General features: G+C 43.5%; 1 protein-coding gene across 8 annotated transcripts in view; it reads left to right on the forward strand.

Annotated features, from left to right (window-relative positions):
* Positions 1-18,701, forward strand: part of COMMD10 (COMM domain containing 10) — a 206,857-nt gene that overhangs the window by 110,685 nt on the left and 77,471 nt on the right. Inside the window, exon 6 of one of the 8 annotated variants that reach the window (XM_008254923.4) lies at positions 4,290-5,168. The exons of the other annotated variants lie outside the window; for them this stretch is intronic. Coding sequence (XP_008253145.3) covers positions 4,290-4,301 — 12 coding nt within the window. The 3' untranslated portion in view covers positions 4,302-5,168. Of the gene's footprint in view, positions 1-4,289; positions 5,169-18,701 lie in introns of those variants that run through there. 8 annotated transcript variants of the gene reach the window in all.

The following is an 18,701-nucleotide window of genomic DNA, read 5'->3' on the forward strand; positions in this document are numbered from 1 at the left end:
AGAAGCTTCCTAGTTTGATGTAACCCATTTGTCTATTTTTGCTTTGATTGCTGTGTTTCTGGGTGTTTTCCAAGAACTCTTTGCCTGTGCCAATATATTGCAGAGTTTCTCCAATGTTCTCCTCTAGTAATTTGGTGGTATCATGTTGTAGATTTAGATCCTTGATTCATTTTGAGTTGATTTTTGTGTAAGGTGGGCTGCTTATTTGATACTATTGCATGCAGAGATCCCATTATCCCAGAACCATTTGTTGAAGAGACTGTCCTCTCTCAAGGGATTGATTTTAGTTTCTTTGTCCAAGATTAGTTGCTTGTAGATGTGTGAATTACATTCTGGAGTTTGTAGATGTGTAAATTAATTTCTGTTCTGTTCCACTGGCCTGCATATCTGTCTTTGCACCAGTACCAGGCTGCCTTATTATAACCGCCCTTAGTGTGTGCTTGAAATCTGGTGTTGTGATGTCTCTGGCTCTGTTTCTGTTTTTTAAGATTGCTTTGGCTCTTCAGTTTCTCTTGCGTTTCTGTATGAGTTCTAGCATAGTTGTTTTTTTCTAGATCTGAGAAGAATGTCTTTCGTTTTTTGTTTGGGATCCGTTGAATGTGCAAATTGCTGTGGGTAGTTATGGACATTTTGATGATACTAATTCTTCCAATCCATGAACATGGAAGATTTTTCCTTATTGTAGTGACGTGACGACTATTTCTTTCTTTAATGTTTAGTAATTTTCACTGGAGAGCTCTTTCACCTCCTTGGTTAAATTTATTCCAAGGTATTTAACTTTTGTTTAAGCTGTTGTGAATGGGGCTGATGTTAAAAGTTCTGTCTTGGTGGTGGCATTGTCTGTGTATGCAAAGGCTGTTGATGGTTGTTGAAATATATCCTGCAGCATTACCAAACTCTCTGATCCTTTCGAATAATCTCCAAAGCAGTGTCTCCTCCAGCCCCTGGCTGCGGGAGCCCTGGGTGGGGTCCTTGTTTGCTGCTGTGCTCAGGCAGGCACTTCCACGCTGCTCCACAGTGCCCCCTTCTGTAGAATTTCCACGGCAGTGCTCCGCTGTCTCCTGGGAACGCGCTTCCTCCGTGTTTCTCTGTTACCTCCCCCTGCTCAGAATAAGCACCTCTTTTCCCTCGTCAGCAGTCTTGGAATTCCCTCTTCTTGTAACAAAACTTAGCTTAAAACACAAGCACATTGCAAAGCAGTTCTATCCCTATATTGTAAGCAGATTTTGCCTTCGAAAAATTTTTACTTCTTTCATTTTTTAAAAACATTTTCATTAAGAACTAAGACACGCAGGTATTAGCCCGGCCTGCAGGCGGTCAGGTCATCAACAGTGTCTTCCCCCTCTGCATCTGTCCCAGGTGGACCTCAGAGCGGTCAGGGCATGCAGCTTCGGCCTCTCCTGTGCCAGGCTCTTCTGAACTCCTAAGGACCGCCCTGCGGCTGTGCTTGAGGAGGTCCCTCTGAGGAGTATGTCCTGGTCAGCGCTGGGCTTGCTTCCTTCATTCATGTGGATGTGCTGGTAGCACCGTTCCTCTCTGTTGGTGGAAACTTTCTGTGTTAGGCAGGTCCTCGTCTGCACACTTTCTGAGGAACTCTCTGCAGTCTGTGGAAGCCTCTGCTAATGTGGATTTCCGTGCAGGTTCTTCTTGCTGCGGCTGCTTTCTCTGGTGCCCCCTTTTCAGGCAATAGGAATTTGCCAGCTGCCCTGTATAACGTTATGGGATCACTGTCACGTATGTGTCCGTCACTGAGTAAAACATTTGCCATTTGGCACTAAATGGTATTCTATTTGATACCTTTGAAAAATGTAAGATGATGAAAAAGTGAGGTTGATTTCAGCACATTGCAGTATCACAGAGGAGAAAAATCCATAGTTTTTTCCCTGTTATGCTCCCACCTTTAGCACTGCTTCCCTTCCCATTCTTTCATTTGGCTGCTTTTTCATGAGTATCTGCTGTGGGCTGTCCAGTATGCAGATCTCCAGGAATAAGAGTCTCCGGTAGCCCCTGTTGTTAGGGAGTTAAGGTGTAGTAGAGATGGCCGATGAGAAAGTGGGCTCCTGGGTTCACTGACAGGGCTGGACTCTGGCCTGTATTACTCACCAGCTGTACAGATCAGTTCATCACTTGTTTCACTTTCTTCCTTGTGAAAGTGCCTACCTAACATTGCATTAAATGGGGTAATGCGTGGAGTAAATGATGTAATACATGTACAACATCTAACACTGATGTTAGGAAAAGGAGTACACTGGCTGCTGTCCCTAGCCATGTTGCAAAGGGATTTGACCAACTCTGTTCAGTTATAAATGTTTCATTTTCAGAACTCTTTTCCAGTCCTACTTACCTCTGTCCATCTTTTCTATTTTCTTTCAAATCTCCTGAAATTCTGTTACTTCTTGGAAGCTTCCTGGTCTCCCAGAGCAGGTGTCAGGGACCCAAGTATTGTGCCATCACCTGCTGCTTCCCGGGGTGTTTAAGCAGGACTGGATTCGGGAGAGAGCTGGGCCTGCACCCGGCGCTCTGGGCACTCCAGCACGGGTGCGGTGGCCTGGACAAAGCCTTAGCCCCTTGGAAAGCCCGCCCCTTGCATGGACATTTTAATTTTAATTTTGTTTTCTTCTGACCTTTGCAAAAAGAATGGATTAAATATAATGCTTTCTGGCCAGCGCCGCAGCTCACTAGGCTAATCCTCCGCCTGCAGCGCCGGCACACCGGGTTCTGGTCCCGGTCGGGGCGCCGGATTCTGTCCCGGTTGCCCCTCTTCCAGGCCAGCTCTCTGCTTGGCCAGGGAGTGCAGTGGAGGATGGCCCAGGTGCTTGGGCCCTGCACCCCATGGGAGACCAGGAGAAACACCTGGCTCCTGGCTTCGGATTCGCTTAGTTCTGGCCATAGCGGCCATTTGGGGGGTGAACCAATGGAAGGAAGACCTTTCTCTCTCTCTGTCTCTCTCACTGACTCTGCCTTTCAAAAAAAAAATAACGCTTTCTGATTAAGTACATTTCTAGCCTTTGGAAACCCAGCACTTAATGTTTCCATTATTTTATAAGAGAAAAAAATTATCTTAATTGAACACTGATGATATAAATTGCCAGTCTGTGCATCAGATCTGTCAGTTAAGATAGATTTAAAAATAGTACTTCTGGGCAGGTAGAAAGAGAAGCTGTAGAATACCCCTTGTGATTTTTAGTTCTAAAGATATACTTTGTCATTCTTATTTTATGAAGAAAAGGAGTAGGAGAATAAAAAAATTGTCTATTCATATGGCTAGAATGTAGTAGTGTTACTGAATTGAAACCCATATTATCTGCCTCCTGGTTGTCTTAAATTATAATTAAAACTAAGAAAATAGGCCAACATTAAAAATCCAATTGTGCTTGGTTGCATGGAGTGAAATGTTACCTGGAGCCCAAGTATGCTGTTGAAACATTTTAAAGTAACTTCCTTAAGGCATCTCTTAAAGAATGTGTTCATATGTCCTTAAAAGTTGTCTTTGAATATATCTCTTTAGCAGTCATCCTTGAGATATTGTTAGCTACTCATCACAGAATTGGTGACATATTAATTAGAAAAATAACTTTTTATACTGTTATCTACTTAGTTAAACGGAAGTACTTGATGCTGTTAAAATTATGTGTATATAATACATATGCACACAAACATAGGTTTTCAGACATGCTTATATTAATCTTTTTCTAGGAAGATTGCTAGTTATTTAAAGTTATTGACTGATTATACAGATAATGACAGAAAAAAGATTTGTACTGCAACCTAGGTATTGGTATAGAAAATGTGCTCAATTGTTTGACAACTGTCTAATCTGTTGATGGGTACTAGGTCATACTAGATACTGGTTTTCACTCAGCCTTTATGAATGTTCTCTAGGGCAGAGAGCCTGTGCCCACATCTGTCCATTGGCACCTCTGTTTTGCGTGTGCCATCTCGTTTTTACCATATCTGAATGCTGCCTCTTCGCATCTCTGACCACCGCCATACTCCAGAACTTGATTTCACCTACCAGAGATACCTGCTCTGTGCGTTTTATCTAAACTAGAATCCTGTTTCCTGCTGTTACATTTTCTAACCTTACTCCACTTTCTTCTTTTTAATTTATTAATTATATACACAGGGAGAGAGAGAGAGAGCATGCCTGACAAACTGAGGCAGACAGAGAAAGATCTTCCGTTTGCTTGTTGACCCTCTAAATGCCACAGAAGCTGGGAACTGAATCTGGGTGACCCAAGTGGGTGATAGGGGCTCGAGTCCCTGAGTCACCATTTTCTGCCTTCCAGGGTGCACCTTAGCAGGAAGCTGGCGTTGGAAGTGGAAACTGGACTCACCCAGACTTTCTGATACGGGATGTGGACGTCTCAAACGGTGTCTTAATTGCTGTGTTTTAAAAACACTTAGTCTTTTTTTGTCTATTTGTTGACTCATCTATTATTTATGTTTTATTATTTGTCTCTCTGTTAAAATGTAAGCTGTATAAGGTGGAGATCTTGTCTTTCTTACTAAATCTTAGGATCTCCAAATGTGTCATACATGACACATCTTAGGCACTCAGTGAAGTGAATTTAGGAAGGAGTGAGAGCTGTAGACTTGGTGCTTCCTGTCTTTCAGTGTGGCGGGCATCATACCTTAATATTTTCCTTTAACATGTTTTTAAATATTTGCTAATGATTGTAAAAATTGGGCTTCACTAATCCACTCTGGGAAACTGTTTGTCAGTATCTGCTCAGAATGACATAAATGTACTTAGCACAGTCAAGAAAATCCACATCTGGGTATGCAGCCAATCATTATGCCAAAATGAAGGCGTAAGTTCACTAATAAACATGAACAGGAATGTTGATAGCAGTACTCTTCATGAGATTCTCGATACAGGACGTTCTCAAGTGCCCATCAGTGCAGAATTACATGAGGGTGATGCAATGAGTACTGTAATCAATGAGAAGAGAAGAACCATAGGTTCATTAAACAACCTGTTGGGTAGAAGAAGCCAGAAATAATAGAACACATGCTGTATGTATGACTTTATCTGTATTGCATTACTGATGATACGTTTTGCTTAGTGCTGACACTACATTGTGATAATATACACGTTTTAATGGCCATTTTAAACTTATTATGAGTCAAAAAAGTTAAAAATTAAACTTTAAGTGTAAATATAATTTCTGTCTGCTGAAATGTACTTAATCGTCTTCATCCTAAAATTATCTGGTTTTAGGGCTTTTGTTCATCAAAAAGACAATAACTGAATTTTGTACTACGGAAACATCCGGTGCTTATGTTAAGGGGATCATTTAAAGTATTGGGACTTACAGTTTCCCCTTTCCATGTATACCTCGGTAAAATTAATAATTCCAGGCCTCATTCACTCAGAGCCCTTCACTTGTGTCACTCGTGTTTCTTACCCAGACGTGAACTTGTTACAGCATCATTGAATTAAGGCAGGTGTCATGGTACTATGTATCTTTAAGCACAGAATATGGCAGCCTTGCCGGCGCCGTGGCTCACTAGGCTAATCCTCCGCCTTGCGGCGCCGGCACACCGGGTTCTAGTCCCGGTCGGGGCGCCGGATTCTGTCCCGGTTGCCCCTCTTCCAGGCCAGCTCTCTGCTGTGGCCAGGGAGTGCAGTGGAGGATGGCCCAAGTCCTTGGGCCCTGCACCCCATGGGAGACCAGGAGAAGCACCTGGCTCCTGCCATCGGATCAGCGCGGTGCGCCGGCCGCGGCGGCCATTGGAGGGTGAACCAACGGCAAAGGAAGACCTTTGTCTCTGTCTCTCTCTCTCACTGTCCACTCTGCCTGTCAAAAATAAAAAAATAAAAATAAAAAAAAAGAATATGGCAGCCTTTAAAAGTCTTCTGCTGTCATGGCTTTCCTCTGGACTTCCTGCGGGTGCCCTGCTGGGCTTTGTCTCCAGCGTCCTCTCACCCGTCTCAGATGGTTGTCCCTTTTTAGACTGCTGGTTTCTCTGGGGCATTGGCCCATCAGCGAGTTCACCGTTCTTCCACCAAGCTTCACCATAAGTTTTCTATTTGTACTTAATTTCCAATTTCAGCAGAATTCGTCTTGCTCACATTGGGAATGTCTTTTCAGACTGATTTTTTAAACTCTCCTTAGTGCCTTAAACTAGATCTTGTGAGATATAAGAAGACATTATGAGTTTATTTTGGTGCAAAAAATTGGAACTCATGCATGGTTTTTTTCATAGTACACATTTTTCTATGAACCTGTGAAGACTCTCTGTGTGTATCTTACTGTTAGTGCAATGATATGAGTTTGTGTTAAGGAATTTCTAGTAATGCTCAAATTATGTTTGTAGATGAACTTTTCAAATATACAAAAAATTTTAAATGCATGAATTAAAAAATCAAAATAAGTGTTTAAAATTTTTTAAAGATTTAGTGTCATTTTATTTGAAAGAGACAGACACAGACTGACAGAGGGATTCCATCTGAATGCCTGTAACTATCTACAACAGCTGGTATTGGCCATGCTGAAGCCAGGAGCCCATAACTCAATGCAGGTTTCTTCCATGGGTGGCAGCGAGTCATTACCTGCCACCTGCCACCCTGCTCATTAGCAGGAAGCTGGAATCAGAAGGAAAACAGGAACGCATACCCAGGCACTTCGGTATGGGATGTGGCCATCCCAGCTAGCCTCTTAACTGCTGCTCCAAATGCCTGCCCTCAAATAAGCATGTTTATTGCATGGCTCTTTGCAAGTACAGCACACACATGCAGCAGTCAACCATTCATGAAATAAGATTGTATTATACAAGGATACTTAAGATGTGAAATATACATAGAAGACAGTGAAGTGTGGTGGCTAAGAATACAGAATAGGAAAAGATAGAACTGAATTGGATTCCAGCCCTGGACTTCTGAGCCTTGGTTTTGTTATTCTGTGTAAAATAGTGATAAAAGCCTACTTCTTTGTGTTGATTAGATTATGATATTTGTAAACTGCTTAGCGCAGAGCAATACCATAGTCAGTGAACCATCATTGTCAGTATTTTAATTCTTAACTCTTTCCTCTGAGACATAACTTAATGGATATCATTGGGGTTTCTGTTCCAGCTCTGAAAAGTTGATTTAATTCACAGTATAACAGAGTAATATAAATAGCACCAGAGTGAAACAGCCATCTGTAACAGAGTGTTGATGGGAAAATACAGTTGGAGTTCCAATTTAAAAAAGCCAGACACTGTGTTTGCCCCCTCCTAAAGTGCTGGAAATAGAAGATGTAATCTTCCCAGGCACCCTTTTATTTCAAGGGGAAGAGAAATAAGTATATTCAAGTCACTGACAGTGCCCGTGGTTGTCTGGGGTGGGACTTCTGCACAGTGGCTCTTGCATGGCAGCTGAGGATTAGAAATGTCGTTCTGGTGACAGGAGGTGCTGCAGGGCGGTGTGTATGGAGGGGTGGGTGTGGGATCGAGGGCTGGAGACCGGAAAGAAGGACCAAGTGGTTACAAAGTGAGGCTGGACAGGTGATTCGTGTGTAGAGACTTAAATAAAGGTGTGAACTGTAGAGTGTTCCCAGATGATACGCTGGCATGTTGTAAAATTAGATAAGGAATTAATCTCATTTTATGATCCAAGCATTATGTATTTTAAGAAAACTTAGAGTTTTAATGGTTTGCTTTACTATGTTAGTGGTGGATAACTTCATGCAGATGTTTAGGGCTGTCTGCAAACTTGTGCTGGAATTTTAATGGTTATAAGAATTGAGGAATACTGTCAGTATGTCTCACAGTTGCCATTACTGCTTTTGAGGATACGTAACAAAACTTCCGTTGCATGATTTTTGGGGGTCACTATTTTCAGAGATAGGCTTGGTGTGTGATATTCAGTACCCTCAGTTTCCAAGATGTCTCCTGGAGGGCTGGTGGTTGCTCCTCTTCCACAAAGAGGGACCAGAGCAGCACACGGGAGCTGCCTCTGGAGCAGTGAGTCCAGCAGGACACAGACCTGGGACACCAGCAGCAGCAGCAGCAGCGACAAAGCCCACCTGCCCCTGAGAACCTGGCCCAGCACCACCCTGCAGGGAGGGTGAGCAGGCAGGTGTCAGCAGAGCCTGTCTGCACGAGGCCTTACGGGAGGGACGCACCGTACCACACATCTGGGGCATAGCGAGGAGTGCAGCCTGGCTCTCCCCCCTGTCACTCGACTCAGAGAAGGAACTTACACGATGTACCCATAGGCCCCAGGACTCAACCTGCAGCTCTGTGGCTCAGCGTGAGGAAGGAGTCACTGGTGGAATCTGCAGTGCCCTGGAGGACCGAGACATCTGCATATCTGTGTCCCACAGACATACGCATGCAAAGACAGACACCCTCATGACTCCAACTAGACCTAGAGAGCAACAGTGAACTTAGCACTGAAATAGCGTATCAGTGCACAGGTGTGGCTTCCCCAGCCAACTCCTGACCGGGTACTGATGGCTGCTGCTGGGACCACACACCCCGAGAGCTCCTAGTCAGGGTTCCTGTGACCCCTGCCCAGGATGCACAGCACTGCTAACCAGTGCATGCTCTCGGGACAGTGCTCAGGACTCTGTGTGTACTCAGCCTGCTTGCAACGCCATCACTGCTTTTGCAGCTTTGAGCCCACACACAAGCGCTGATGTCTGCACCCAATGTGGTGTTGCTGCTTCAGGCTGCAGCGTGAACATTGCTGAGGGCTCTGCCTGCCCCACATGCTGCACACCTGCTTCTCCTGCTGGTTCTGGCCCTGGCATGGCCAGAACCTGGGGTCTACACACTCTGCCCTTCCTGGCACCAGTGAGTCCTCAGGCTTTGGACCCTTTTGCTGTCAGTGACCTAGGATCTGCATCCCATGCCCCTTCTGGTGCTGCTTGGTCCTGCAGCTCCAGGCCCTTGCATGGGCAGAGGCCAGGGGTCTATACCCCCTGCTGTGGGTTCCATGGCTTTGGTTCCTTGCACAGTCATGATCGAGGGCCCTCTGCCCCGCCCATTCTGACTGGTTGTACATCTTCTGTCTCTCATGTGGACAGTGACTGGAGTACTGTATACCAGACATTTAAGCTACTCACTGAGCTCTAGAAGTGCCCTAAACCCGCACCACTGCTACCATCCACTTCAACAAAAGAGGGTATCGGAGACTACACTACAGCATCCAGCTGGAACTGCAACCAAGATCATCTACTAAACTGGACTGGAAGATGTAATTCACAAAAATGTATTTAATCCAAAAAGCTACTCTTTAAAAAAGTGATAGAAACAACAAATCTGCCAGATATACAGAAATCAACATAGAGACACAAGGAATATGAAAAAACAAGGTAATGTAATGTCCCAAAGGGAACAGAGTAACACTTTAATAGCAGACTACAAAGAAAGTGAGATTGATGCAATGCCTGATAAAGAATTCAAAAGAATGATTGCAAAGATACTCAGACACAAATACATATGGAGTTTAAATAAAATTAGTAAATTAAAGACTGATTTGCATGAGGAGTTCTGCAAAGAGATAGAGATCTTGATAAAGAACAAAACGAATCCTGGAGATGAAGAGCTCAAGTCAAATAAGAACCACAGTGGCAAGCCTTGACAGCAGACCAGATCAAGTAGAAGAAAGACCGTCTGAAACTGAAGACAGAGAAACATCCAAGTCAAACGCCTTCTTCCCTGGGTGAGGGGAGAGAAAAAAGAAAAGAAGAAAGAAGAATGAAGGTAGCACTGGGGATCTTTGGGACATCATTAAGTGAACTGTTTGTGTAACTGGTAAAGCAGGAGCAGGGAGTCCAGGCACTTTGAGTGAGAAAATACCTGAAAAATACCAACCTGGAGAAAACTGTACAAGCACATCCAAGTAGAGGAGGCCCATAGGATTTCAAATAAGATAAGATCCTCACCATGGTGTATTATAGTCAAACTCTGAAAAGTACGGGGGGGGAGGGGGGAGGGAGAGGGAGAGGGAGAGGGAGAAAGAATTCTGAAGTTTGCAAGAGAAAAACACCAGGTTATTTTTCAGAAACGCCAAATTAGATGGACAACATAATTTCATCAAAAACCTTACAGGCCAGGAGGGAATGGAATGGGATATTCCAAGTTTTGAAGGGAAACAGCTGCAAGCTGCAGATAAGGAGACATGATGGTTATAAATGTATGTGTAACCTAAACCTGGAGCACCCGGTTTTATAAAGCAAACATGATTAGGTCCATAGAGAGATGAGCGTCCAGCACGGTAGCAGCCGGGCAGTTCAGCACCTCACTTTGTCAGTGTTCAGATCATCCAGACCAAAAATGAAGCAGGAAACGTCAGAGTTAAACTGTGCGATAGAACAAGTGAACCTCACAGACACTTGCGGAACATTCTGACAGGTGAAGAACACCCATCAGCACGTAGAATACTCTCACGGTTAGACTACATTTTAGGTTAGGCTGCCAAACTAGTCTTGACAGACTCAGCAAATTTGAAATTATATCATATCTTTTCTTTTTTAAAAATTTTATTTATTTATTTGAAAGATAGAGTTACATACAGGGAGAGGGAGAGACAGAGAGAAAGGTCTTCCATCCACTGGTCACTGGTCCACTCCCCATATGGCTGCAACAGCTGGAGCTGGGCTGATCTGGAGCCAGGAGCTTCTTCTGGGTCCCCCAACATGAATGCAGGGGCCCAAGCTCTTGGTCCGTCTTCTACTGCCTTCCCAGGCCACAGCAGAGAGCTGGGTCGGAAGTGGAGCTGCCAACACATGAGCTGCAGTTCATATGGGATGCCGGCGCTGCAGGCAGAGGCTTTGCCTACTATGCCACAGCACCAGCCCGTCATGTACCGCATGATTTCTTGCCACAGTGAAATAAAATTATAAATCAACAACAAAAGGTTCTTTAGCAATTACACAGATACTTGGAAACTGAATAACATGCTCTTGAATGAAAATGGGTTATTGAAGTAATTAAGTGGGAGACTTAAATCTTCCTTGAAAGTAGTGAAAATGAAAGCACAGCATATCAAAGCTTATAAGATACAGCATAAGCAGTACTAAGAGGGAAATTAATAGGTGATTTCATAAAAAAAAACTGACCAGCAGGGACCAGCGCTGTGACCTAGTAGACTAAGCCTCTGCTTGTGGCTCTGGCATCCTATATGGGTACCAGTCCATGTCCTGGCTCCTCTTCTAATCCAGCTTTCTGCTAAAGGCCTGGGAAAGCAGTGAAAGATGGCTGAAGTGCTTGGGACCCTTGGAGGTGGGAGACCTCAAAGAAACTCCTGGCTCCTGGCTTCAGATTGGCCCAGCTCTGGCTACTGTGGCCATCTGGGGAGTGAACCAGTGGATGGAAGACCTAAGCTAACCAGCAAGGCCAGCACTGTGGAGTGGTAGGTGAAGCCCTGCTTTTTGTGCTAGTATGCTTCCGTTATCAGAGGGCTAGTTCAAACCCTGGCTACTGCGCGTCTGACCCAGCTCCAAGCTTATATGCCTGGGAAGGCCCAGGGGCAGGTGGCTCAGGTGCTTGGGTCCCTACCACCCATGTGGGAGACCTGCATAGAGTTCCTGGCTTCTGACTTTGGCCTGGTCCAGGTCTAGCTGTTGTGGCCATCTGGGGAGAGAACCAGTGGATGAAAGATCTCTCTCTCTTCCTCTTAATCACATGCTCTCTCTGTCTCATTCTTTCCCCCTCTCTCTTCCTGTCTCCTTCCTTCTTCCTCTCGCTCTCCCTCTCCCTTTTTCTCTCTTTCCTCCCTCTCTTCCTCTCTCTTCCTCCTCTTTCTTCTACCTGTCTCCCTCTCCCCACCTCCTCTCCATTGTCTTCTTTGTCATTCTTTCAGATAGATAAATTTGTAACAAACAAACAAAAACCCAGAAAGATATCAAATAAACACCTAACAGTGTACCTCAGGTACCCAGTAGGAAAAAGACAAGCAAAGTCCAAAATTGTGGAAGAAAGAAATGATAAAAATTAGAGCAGAACTAAATAAATGAAAAAAAGAAAACACAAACACATTACAAAAGATTAGTGAAATGGAAAGTTGGGTTGAAAAGACTTAAATTGATAAAATAAGAGATGAAAAAGGGAATTCTGCTGATACCACAGACATAGGAGAGGATCATTAGGGCTTTTATGACCCACAATATGCCAACAAACTGGAAAACCTAGAAGGAATGAGTAAGGTTCTAGGTACATGAAATTTACAGAATTGAACAATGAGGACTGAGAAAATGTGAACAGAGCAGTAAGCAGTGAGACTGAGTAAGTGGAGAAGGGTTTTCCAGCAAAGCTGAGGGTCAGCTGGCTTCACTGCTTAACAGGTAAAGCTTTAGGGGGGAGCACCACTTCTCCAGCGACTCCACAAATTGAAAGGGGGTGGGGCTTTCCAAATGCATTTGGTGGGGCCAGCATTATCTTGAATGGAAACTCAGACCAGGAAACAACAAAGAAAACCATAGATCAGTAAATCCTCATGAACATAGATGAAAAATTCTGCATAAAATGCTAACAAATCAAATCCAGAAACATATCAAAAATCCCTGAGTGGGATGGGTCAACAGATGCAAATGAATAAACAGAACTTATCACACCAACTAGACGAAGGATAAAAACCATATAACGGTCATCTCATTAGACACAGCAGAAACATTTCATAAATGCAGTATCCATTCAAGACAGAAACCTTAAACAAGTTGTGTACAGTAGGGACCTCAACCTAATAGAGCCTGCGCATGACAGACCCGCACCCAGCATCATTCTGAATGAGGATAAGCTGCATGCATTTCCTCTAGATCTGGAGCCAGACAGGGGTGTCCATTCTCACCACCCTCACTCATTTTAGTACTGGGAGATTTAGCCAGGGCCATTAGGCCATAGAAATAAATAAAAGAAATACAAATACATATGACTAGCTCACAATGGTGTGTTAGAGTCAGTGTGAAGAACTACAACAGAGGGCCATTGTCGTGTTGTGGTGGGTTGGGATGCCTGTGAGTGCGGGCATCCCATAAAGACATTGGTTCAGGTCCTGGCTGCTCCTCTTCTGATCCAGCTCTCTGTGATGCACCTGGGGAAGCAGTGGGAAATGGCCCAAGAGCTTGGGACCTGCATCCACATGTGGGAAACTCCTGGCTCCTGGCTTTGGCCTGGCCCAGTCCTGCCCATTGCATCCAGCTGGAGACTGAGCCAGTAGACAGAAGATCTCTCTCTGACTCTCCCTCTTTCTCTGTGGCTCTGTCTTTCAAATAATAAGTAAATCTTTATTACAAAAAAACAAAACAATCACTAGGCTAATCCTCTGCCTTGCGGCGCCGGCACACCGGGTTCTAGTCCCGGTCGGGGCGCCGGATTCTGTCCCGGTTGCCCCTCTTCCAGGCCAGCTCTCTGCTGTGGCCAGGGAGTGCAGTGGAGGATGGCCCAAGTGCTTGGGCCCTGCACCCCATGGGAGACCAGGATAAGTACCTGGCTCCTGCCATCGAATCAGCATGGTGCGCCGGCCGCAGCGGCCATTGGAGGGTGAACCAATGGAAAAAGGAAGACCCTTTTCTCTGTCTCTCTCTCTCACTGTCCACTCTGCCTGTCAAAACAACAACAACAACAAAACAAAACAAAACACACACACACACACACACGCACAAAAAAAAAAAAAAAAAAAAAACAAAAGAAACAACTGCAAGAAAGAAGCAAGAAGAAGAGCTGAGGAAATGCAAAGGGTGGTGTCTTAGATGGTCCGTCTGTACTGTGTGTGTGTTTGTATGCTGATTGTGTCCTTTAAAATACACAAACAGTACATGGTAACCAGACCTTTAAAAGTTACTCCCCTTAGGAGATGGGGATCTTAGTTTCATCATCATCATCATCATTATTAGTATTATTACAAAGAGAAGGTCTGCAGAACTCAACCCAGTGTTCCCATGTGGGTGGCAGGGACCCAAGTACTTGAGCCGTCATCTTCTGTCTCAGGTTGCACGTTTTTTTTTTTTTTTTTTAACTTTTATTTAATGAATATAAATTTCCAAAGTACAATTTATGGATTACAATGGCTTCCCCCACATACCGTCCCACCCACCCACAACCCTCCCCTTTCCCACTCCCTCTCCCCTTCCATTCACATCAAGATTCATTTTCGATTATCTTAATATACAGAAGATCAGCTTAGTATACATTAAGTAAGGATTTCAACAGTTTGCTCCCACACAGAAACATAAAGTGAAAAATAATAGAGGATTTTTTAAAAATTATGATGAAATCAGGCCGGCGCCGCGGCTCAGTAGGCTAATCCTCCGCCTAGCGGCGCCGGCACACCGGGTTCTAGTCCCGGTCGGGGCGCCGGATTCTGTCCCGGTTGCCCCTCTTCCAGGCCAGCCCTCTGCTGTGGCCAGGGAGTGCAGTGGAGGATGGCCCAGGTGCTTGGGCCCTGCACCCCATGGGAGACCAGGAAAAGCACCTGGCTCCTGGCTCCTGCCATCGGATCAGCGCGGTGCGCCGGCCGCAGCGCGCCGGCCGCGGCGGCCATTGGAGGGTGAACCAACGGCAAAGGAAGACCTTTCTCTCTGTCTCTCTCTCTCACTGTCCACTCTGCCTGTCAAAAAAAAATAAATAAATAAATAAATAAAAAAAAAATTATGATGAAATCAGATCAGACCTATTGTCATGTTTAATCCCAGTGAGAGTCAAGTTGGGAGTTGATAATTTTTTTTTTTTTTTTTTTACAGAGGATCAGTTTAGTATACATTGAGTAAAGATTTCAACAGTTTGCAGCCCCATAGAAACACAAAGTGAAATATATTGTTTGAGTACTCGTTATAGCATTAAATCTCAATGCACAGCACATTAAGGACAGAGATCCTACATGAGGAGTAAGTGCACAGTGACTTCTGTTGTTGACTTTACCAACTGACACTCCTGTCTATGGCATCAGTAATCTCCCTATGCTCCAGTCATGAGTTTCCAAGGCTATGGAAGCCCTCTGAGTTCTCCGACTCTTATCTTGTTTAGACAAGGTCATAGTCAAAGTGGAGGTACTCTCCTCCCTTCAGAGAAAGGTACCTCCTCCTTTGAAGACCTGTTCTTTCCACTGGGATCTCACTCACAGAGATCTTTTGCCAGAGTGTCTTGGCTTTCCATGCCTTAAATACTCTCATGGGCTTTTCAGCCAGATCCGAGTGCCTTTAGGGCTGATTCTGAGGCCAGAGTGCTATTTAGGACATCTGCCATTCTATGAGTCTGCTGAGTATCTCACTTCCCATGTTGGGTCACTCTCCCCTTTATTTATTCTATCGGTTAGTGTTAGCAGGTACTAGACTTGTTTATGTGCTCCCTTTGACTCTTAGTCCTTTCATTATGATCAATTGTGAACTGAAATTGATCACTTGGAATAGTGAGATGGCATTGGTACATACCACCTTGATGGGATTGAATTGGAATCCCCTGGAATGTTTCTAACTCTACCATTTGGGGCAAGTCAGCTTGAGCATGTCCCAAATTATACATCTCTTCCCTCTCTTATTCCCACTCTTATGTTTAACAGGGATCACATTTCAGTTAATTTTCAACACTTAAGAATAACTGTGTATTAATTACAGAATTAAACCAGTCATATTAAGTAGAACAGACAAAAAAACTACTAAGAGGGATAATGTATTAAGTGTTCATTAACAGTCAGGGCTATGCTGATCAAGTCACCATTTCCCATAGTGTCAATTTCACTTCTGGAGGTTTCCTTTTTGGTGTTCAGTCAGTTGTCACCGATCAGGGAGAACATATGGTATTTGTCCCTTTGGGACTGGCTTATTTCACTCAACATGATGTGTTCCAGATTCCTCCATTTTGTTGCAAATGACTGGATTTCGTTGTTTCTTACTGCGGTATAGTATTCTAAAGAGTACATATCCCATAATTTCTTTATCCAGTCTACCGTTGATGGGCATTTAGGTTGGTTCCAGGTCTTAGCTATTGTGAATTGAGCTGCAATAAACATTAATGTGCAGACTTCTTTTTTGTTTGCCAATTTCATTTCCTTTGGGTAAATTCCAAGGAGTGGGATGGCTGGGTTGAATGGTAGGGTTATCTTCAGGTTTCTGAGGAATCTCCAGACTGACTTCCATAGTGGCTTGACCAGTTTGCATTCCCACCAACAGTGGGTTAGTGTCCCTTTTTCCCCACATCCTCGCCAGCATCTGTTGTTGGTAGATTTCTGCATGTGAGCCATTCTAACCGGGGTGAGGTGAAACCTCATTGTGGTTTTGATTTGCATTTCCCTGATTGCTAATGACCTTGAACATTTTTTCATGTGCCTGTTGGCCATTTGGATTTCCTCTTTTGAAAAATGTCTATTGAGGTCCTTGGCCCATCTCTTAAGTGGGTTGTTGGTTTTGTTTTTGTGGAGTTTCTTGATCTCTTTGTAGATTCTGGTTATTAACCCTCTATCTGTTGCATAGTTTGCAAATATTTTTTCCCATTCTGCTGGTTGTCTCTTCACTCTCCTGACTGTTTCTTTTGCAGTACAGAAACTTCTCAATTTGATGCAATCCCAATAGTTGATTTTGGCTTTGACTGCCTTTGCCTCCCGGGTCTTTTCCAGAAACTCTTTGCCTGTGCCAATATCTTGAAGGGTTTCTCCAATGTTCTCTAGTAACTTGATGGTGTCAGGTCGTAGATTTAGGTCTTTAATCCATGTTGAGTGGATTTTTGTGTAAGGTGTAAGGTAGGGGTCTTGCTTCATGATTCTGCACGTGGAAATCCAATTTTCCCAGCACCATTTATTGAATAGACTGTCCTTGCTCCAGGAATTGGTTTTAGATCCTTGATCAAATATAAGTTGGCTGTAGATGTTTGGGTTGATTTCTGGTGTTTCAATTCTGTTCCATTGGTCTATCCATCTGTTTCTGTACCAGTACCATGCTGTTTTGATTACAACTGCCCTGTAGTATGTCCTGAAATCTGGTATTGTGATGCCTCCAGCTTTGTTTTTGTTGTACAAGATTGCTTTAGCTATTCGAGGTCTCTTGTGCCTCCATATAAATTTCAGCACCAATTTTTCCAGATCTGAGAAGAAGGTCTTTGGTATCTTGATTGGTATTGCATTGAATTTATAAATTGCTTTTGGGAGAATGGACATTTTGATGATATTGATTCTTCCAATCCATGAGCATGGAAGATTTTTCCATTTCTTGGTATCCTCTTCTATTTCTTTCTTTAAGGTTTTGTAATTTTCATCGTAGAGATCTTTAACGTCCTTGGTTAAGTTTATTCCAAGGTATTTGATTGTTTTTGTAGCTATTGTGAATGGGATTGATCTTAGAAGTTCTTCCTCTGCCGTGGCATTGCCTGTGTATACAAAGGCTGTTGATTTTTGTGCATTGATTTTATACCCTGCTACTTTGCCAACATCTTCTATGAGTTCCAATAGTCTCTTAGTAGAGTTCTTTGGGTCCCCTAAATAAAGAATCATGTCATCTGCAAAGAGGGATAGTTTGAGTTCTTCCTTCCCAATTTGTATCCCTTTAATTTCTTTTTCTTGCCTAATAGCTCTGGCTAGAACCTCCAGAACTATATTGAATAGCAGTGGTGAGAGTGGGCATCCCTGTCTGGTACCAGATCTCAGTGGAAATGCTTCCAACTTTTCCCCATTCAATAGGATGTTGGCTGTGGGTTTTTCATAGATTGCTTTGATTGTATTGAGGAATGTTCCTTCCAAAGCCAGTTTGCTTATAGTTTTCATCATGAACGGGTGTTGTATTTTATCAAATGCTTTCTCGGCATCTATTGAGATAATCATGTGGTTTTTCTTCTGCAGTCTGTTAATGTGGTGTATCACATTGATTGTCTTGCGCACATTAAACCATCCCTGCATACCAGGGATAAATCCCACTTGGTCTGGGTGGATGATCTTTCTGATGTGTTGTTGCATTCTATTGGCGAGAATTTTATTGAGGATTTTTGCATCTATGTTCATCAGGGATATTGGTCTGTAATTCTCTTTCAGTGCTGCATCTTTTTCCGGCTTAGGAATTAAGGTGATGCTGGCTTCATAGAAAGAATTTGGGAGGATTCCCTCTTCTTCGATTGTTCTGAATAGTTTGAGAAGAAGTGGAGTTAGTTCTTCTTTAAATGTCTGGTCGAATTCAGCAGTGAATCCATCTGGTCCTGGGCTTTTCTTTGTTGGGAGGGCCTTTATTACTGTTTCAATTTCTGTCTCAGTTATGGGTCTGTTTAGGTTTTCTATGTCTTCCTGGTTCAATTTAGGTAGTTTTCATGTGTCCAGGAATCTATCCATTTCTGATAGGTTTCCCTGTTTGTTGGCATACAAGTCCTTGTAGTAATTTCTGATGATTCTTTTTATTCCTGTGGTGTCTGTTGTTACGTTTCCTTTTTCATCTCTGATTTTATTGATTTGGGTCTTTTCTTTTTTTAGTTAGTTGTGCCAATGGGGTGTCAATTTTGTTTATTTTTTCAAAAAATCAGGTTGCACGTTTATCAGGAAGTTTAAGTCAGAAGTGGAGATGGAACGTGAACTCAGGTGCTCCTGTCTGAAAGGCGGATTTCCCAGTGATGTCGACCACTAAACCAAGTACTCACCCTGAGTCTTAACTCTATCTCTGTAACCAGATCACACCATGGTAGGAAGTTCCTTCCACAAAATGGGGATTTAATGAATATGTTAATAACCAACAAAGAAATACAGTTAAGTTTTTGGTTGATTTGTCTTTTGTAGTCCTGCTTTCTTCCAAAGACCATTA

The sequence above is a fragment of the Oryctolagus cuniculus genome, chromosome 6 (genome assembly GCF_964237555.1).
Source record: "Oryctolagus cuniculus chromosome 6, mOryCun1.1, whole genome shotgun sequence".
NCBI classification, from domain to species: domain Eukaryota; kingdom Metazoa; phylum Chordata; class Mammalia; order Lagomorpha; family Leporidae; genus Oryctolagus; species Oryctolagus cuniculus.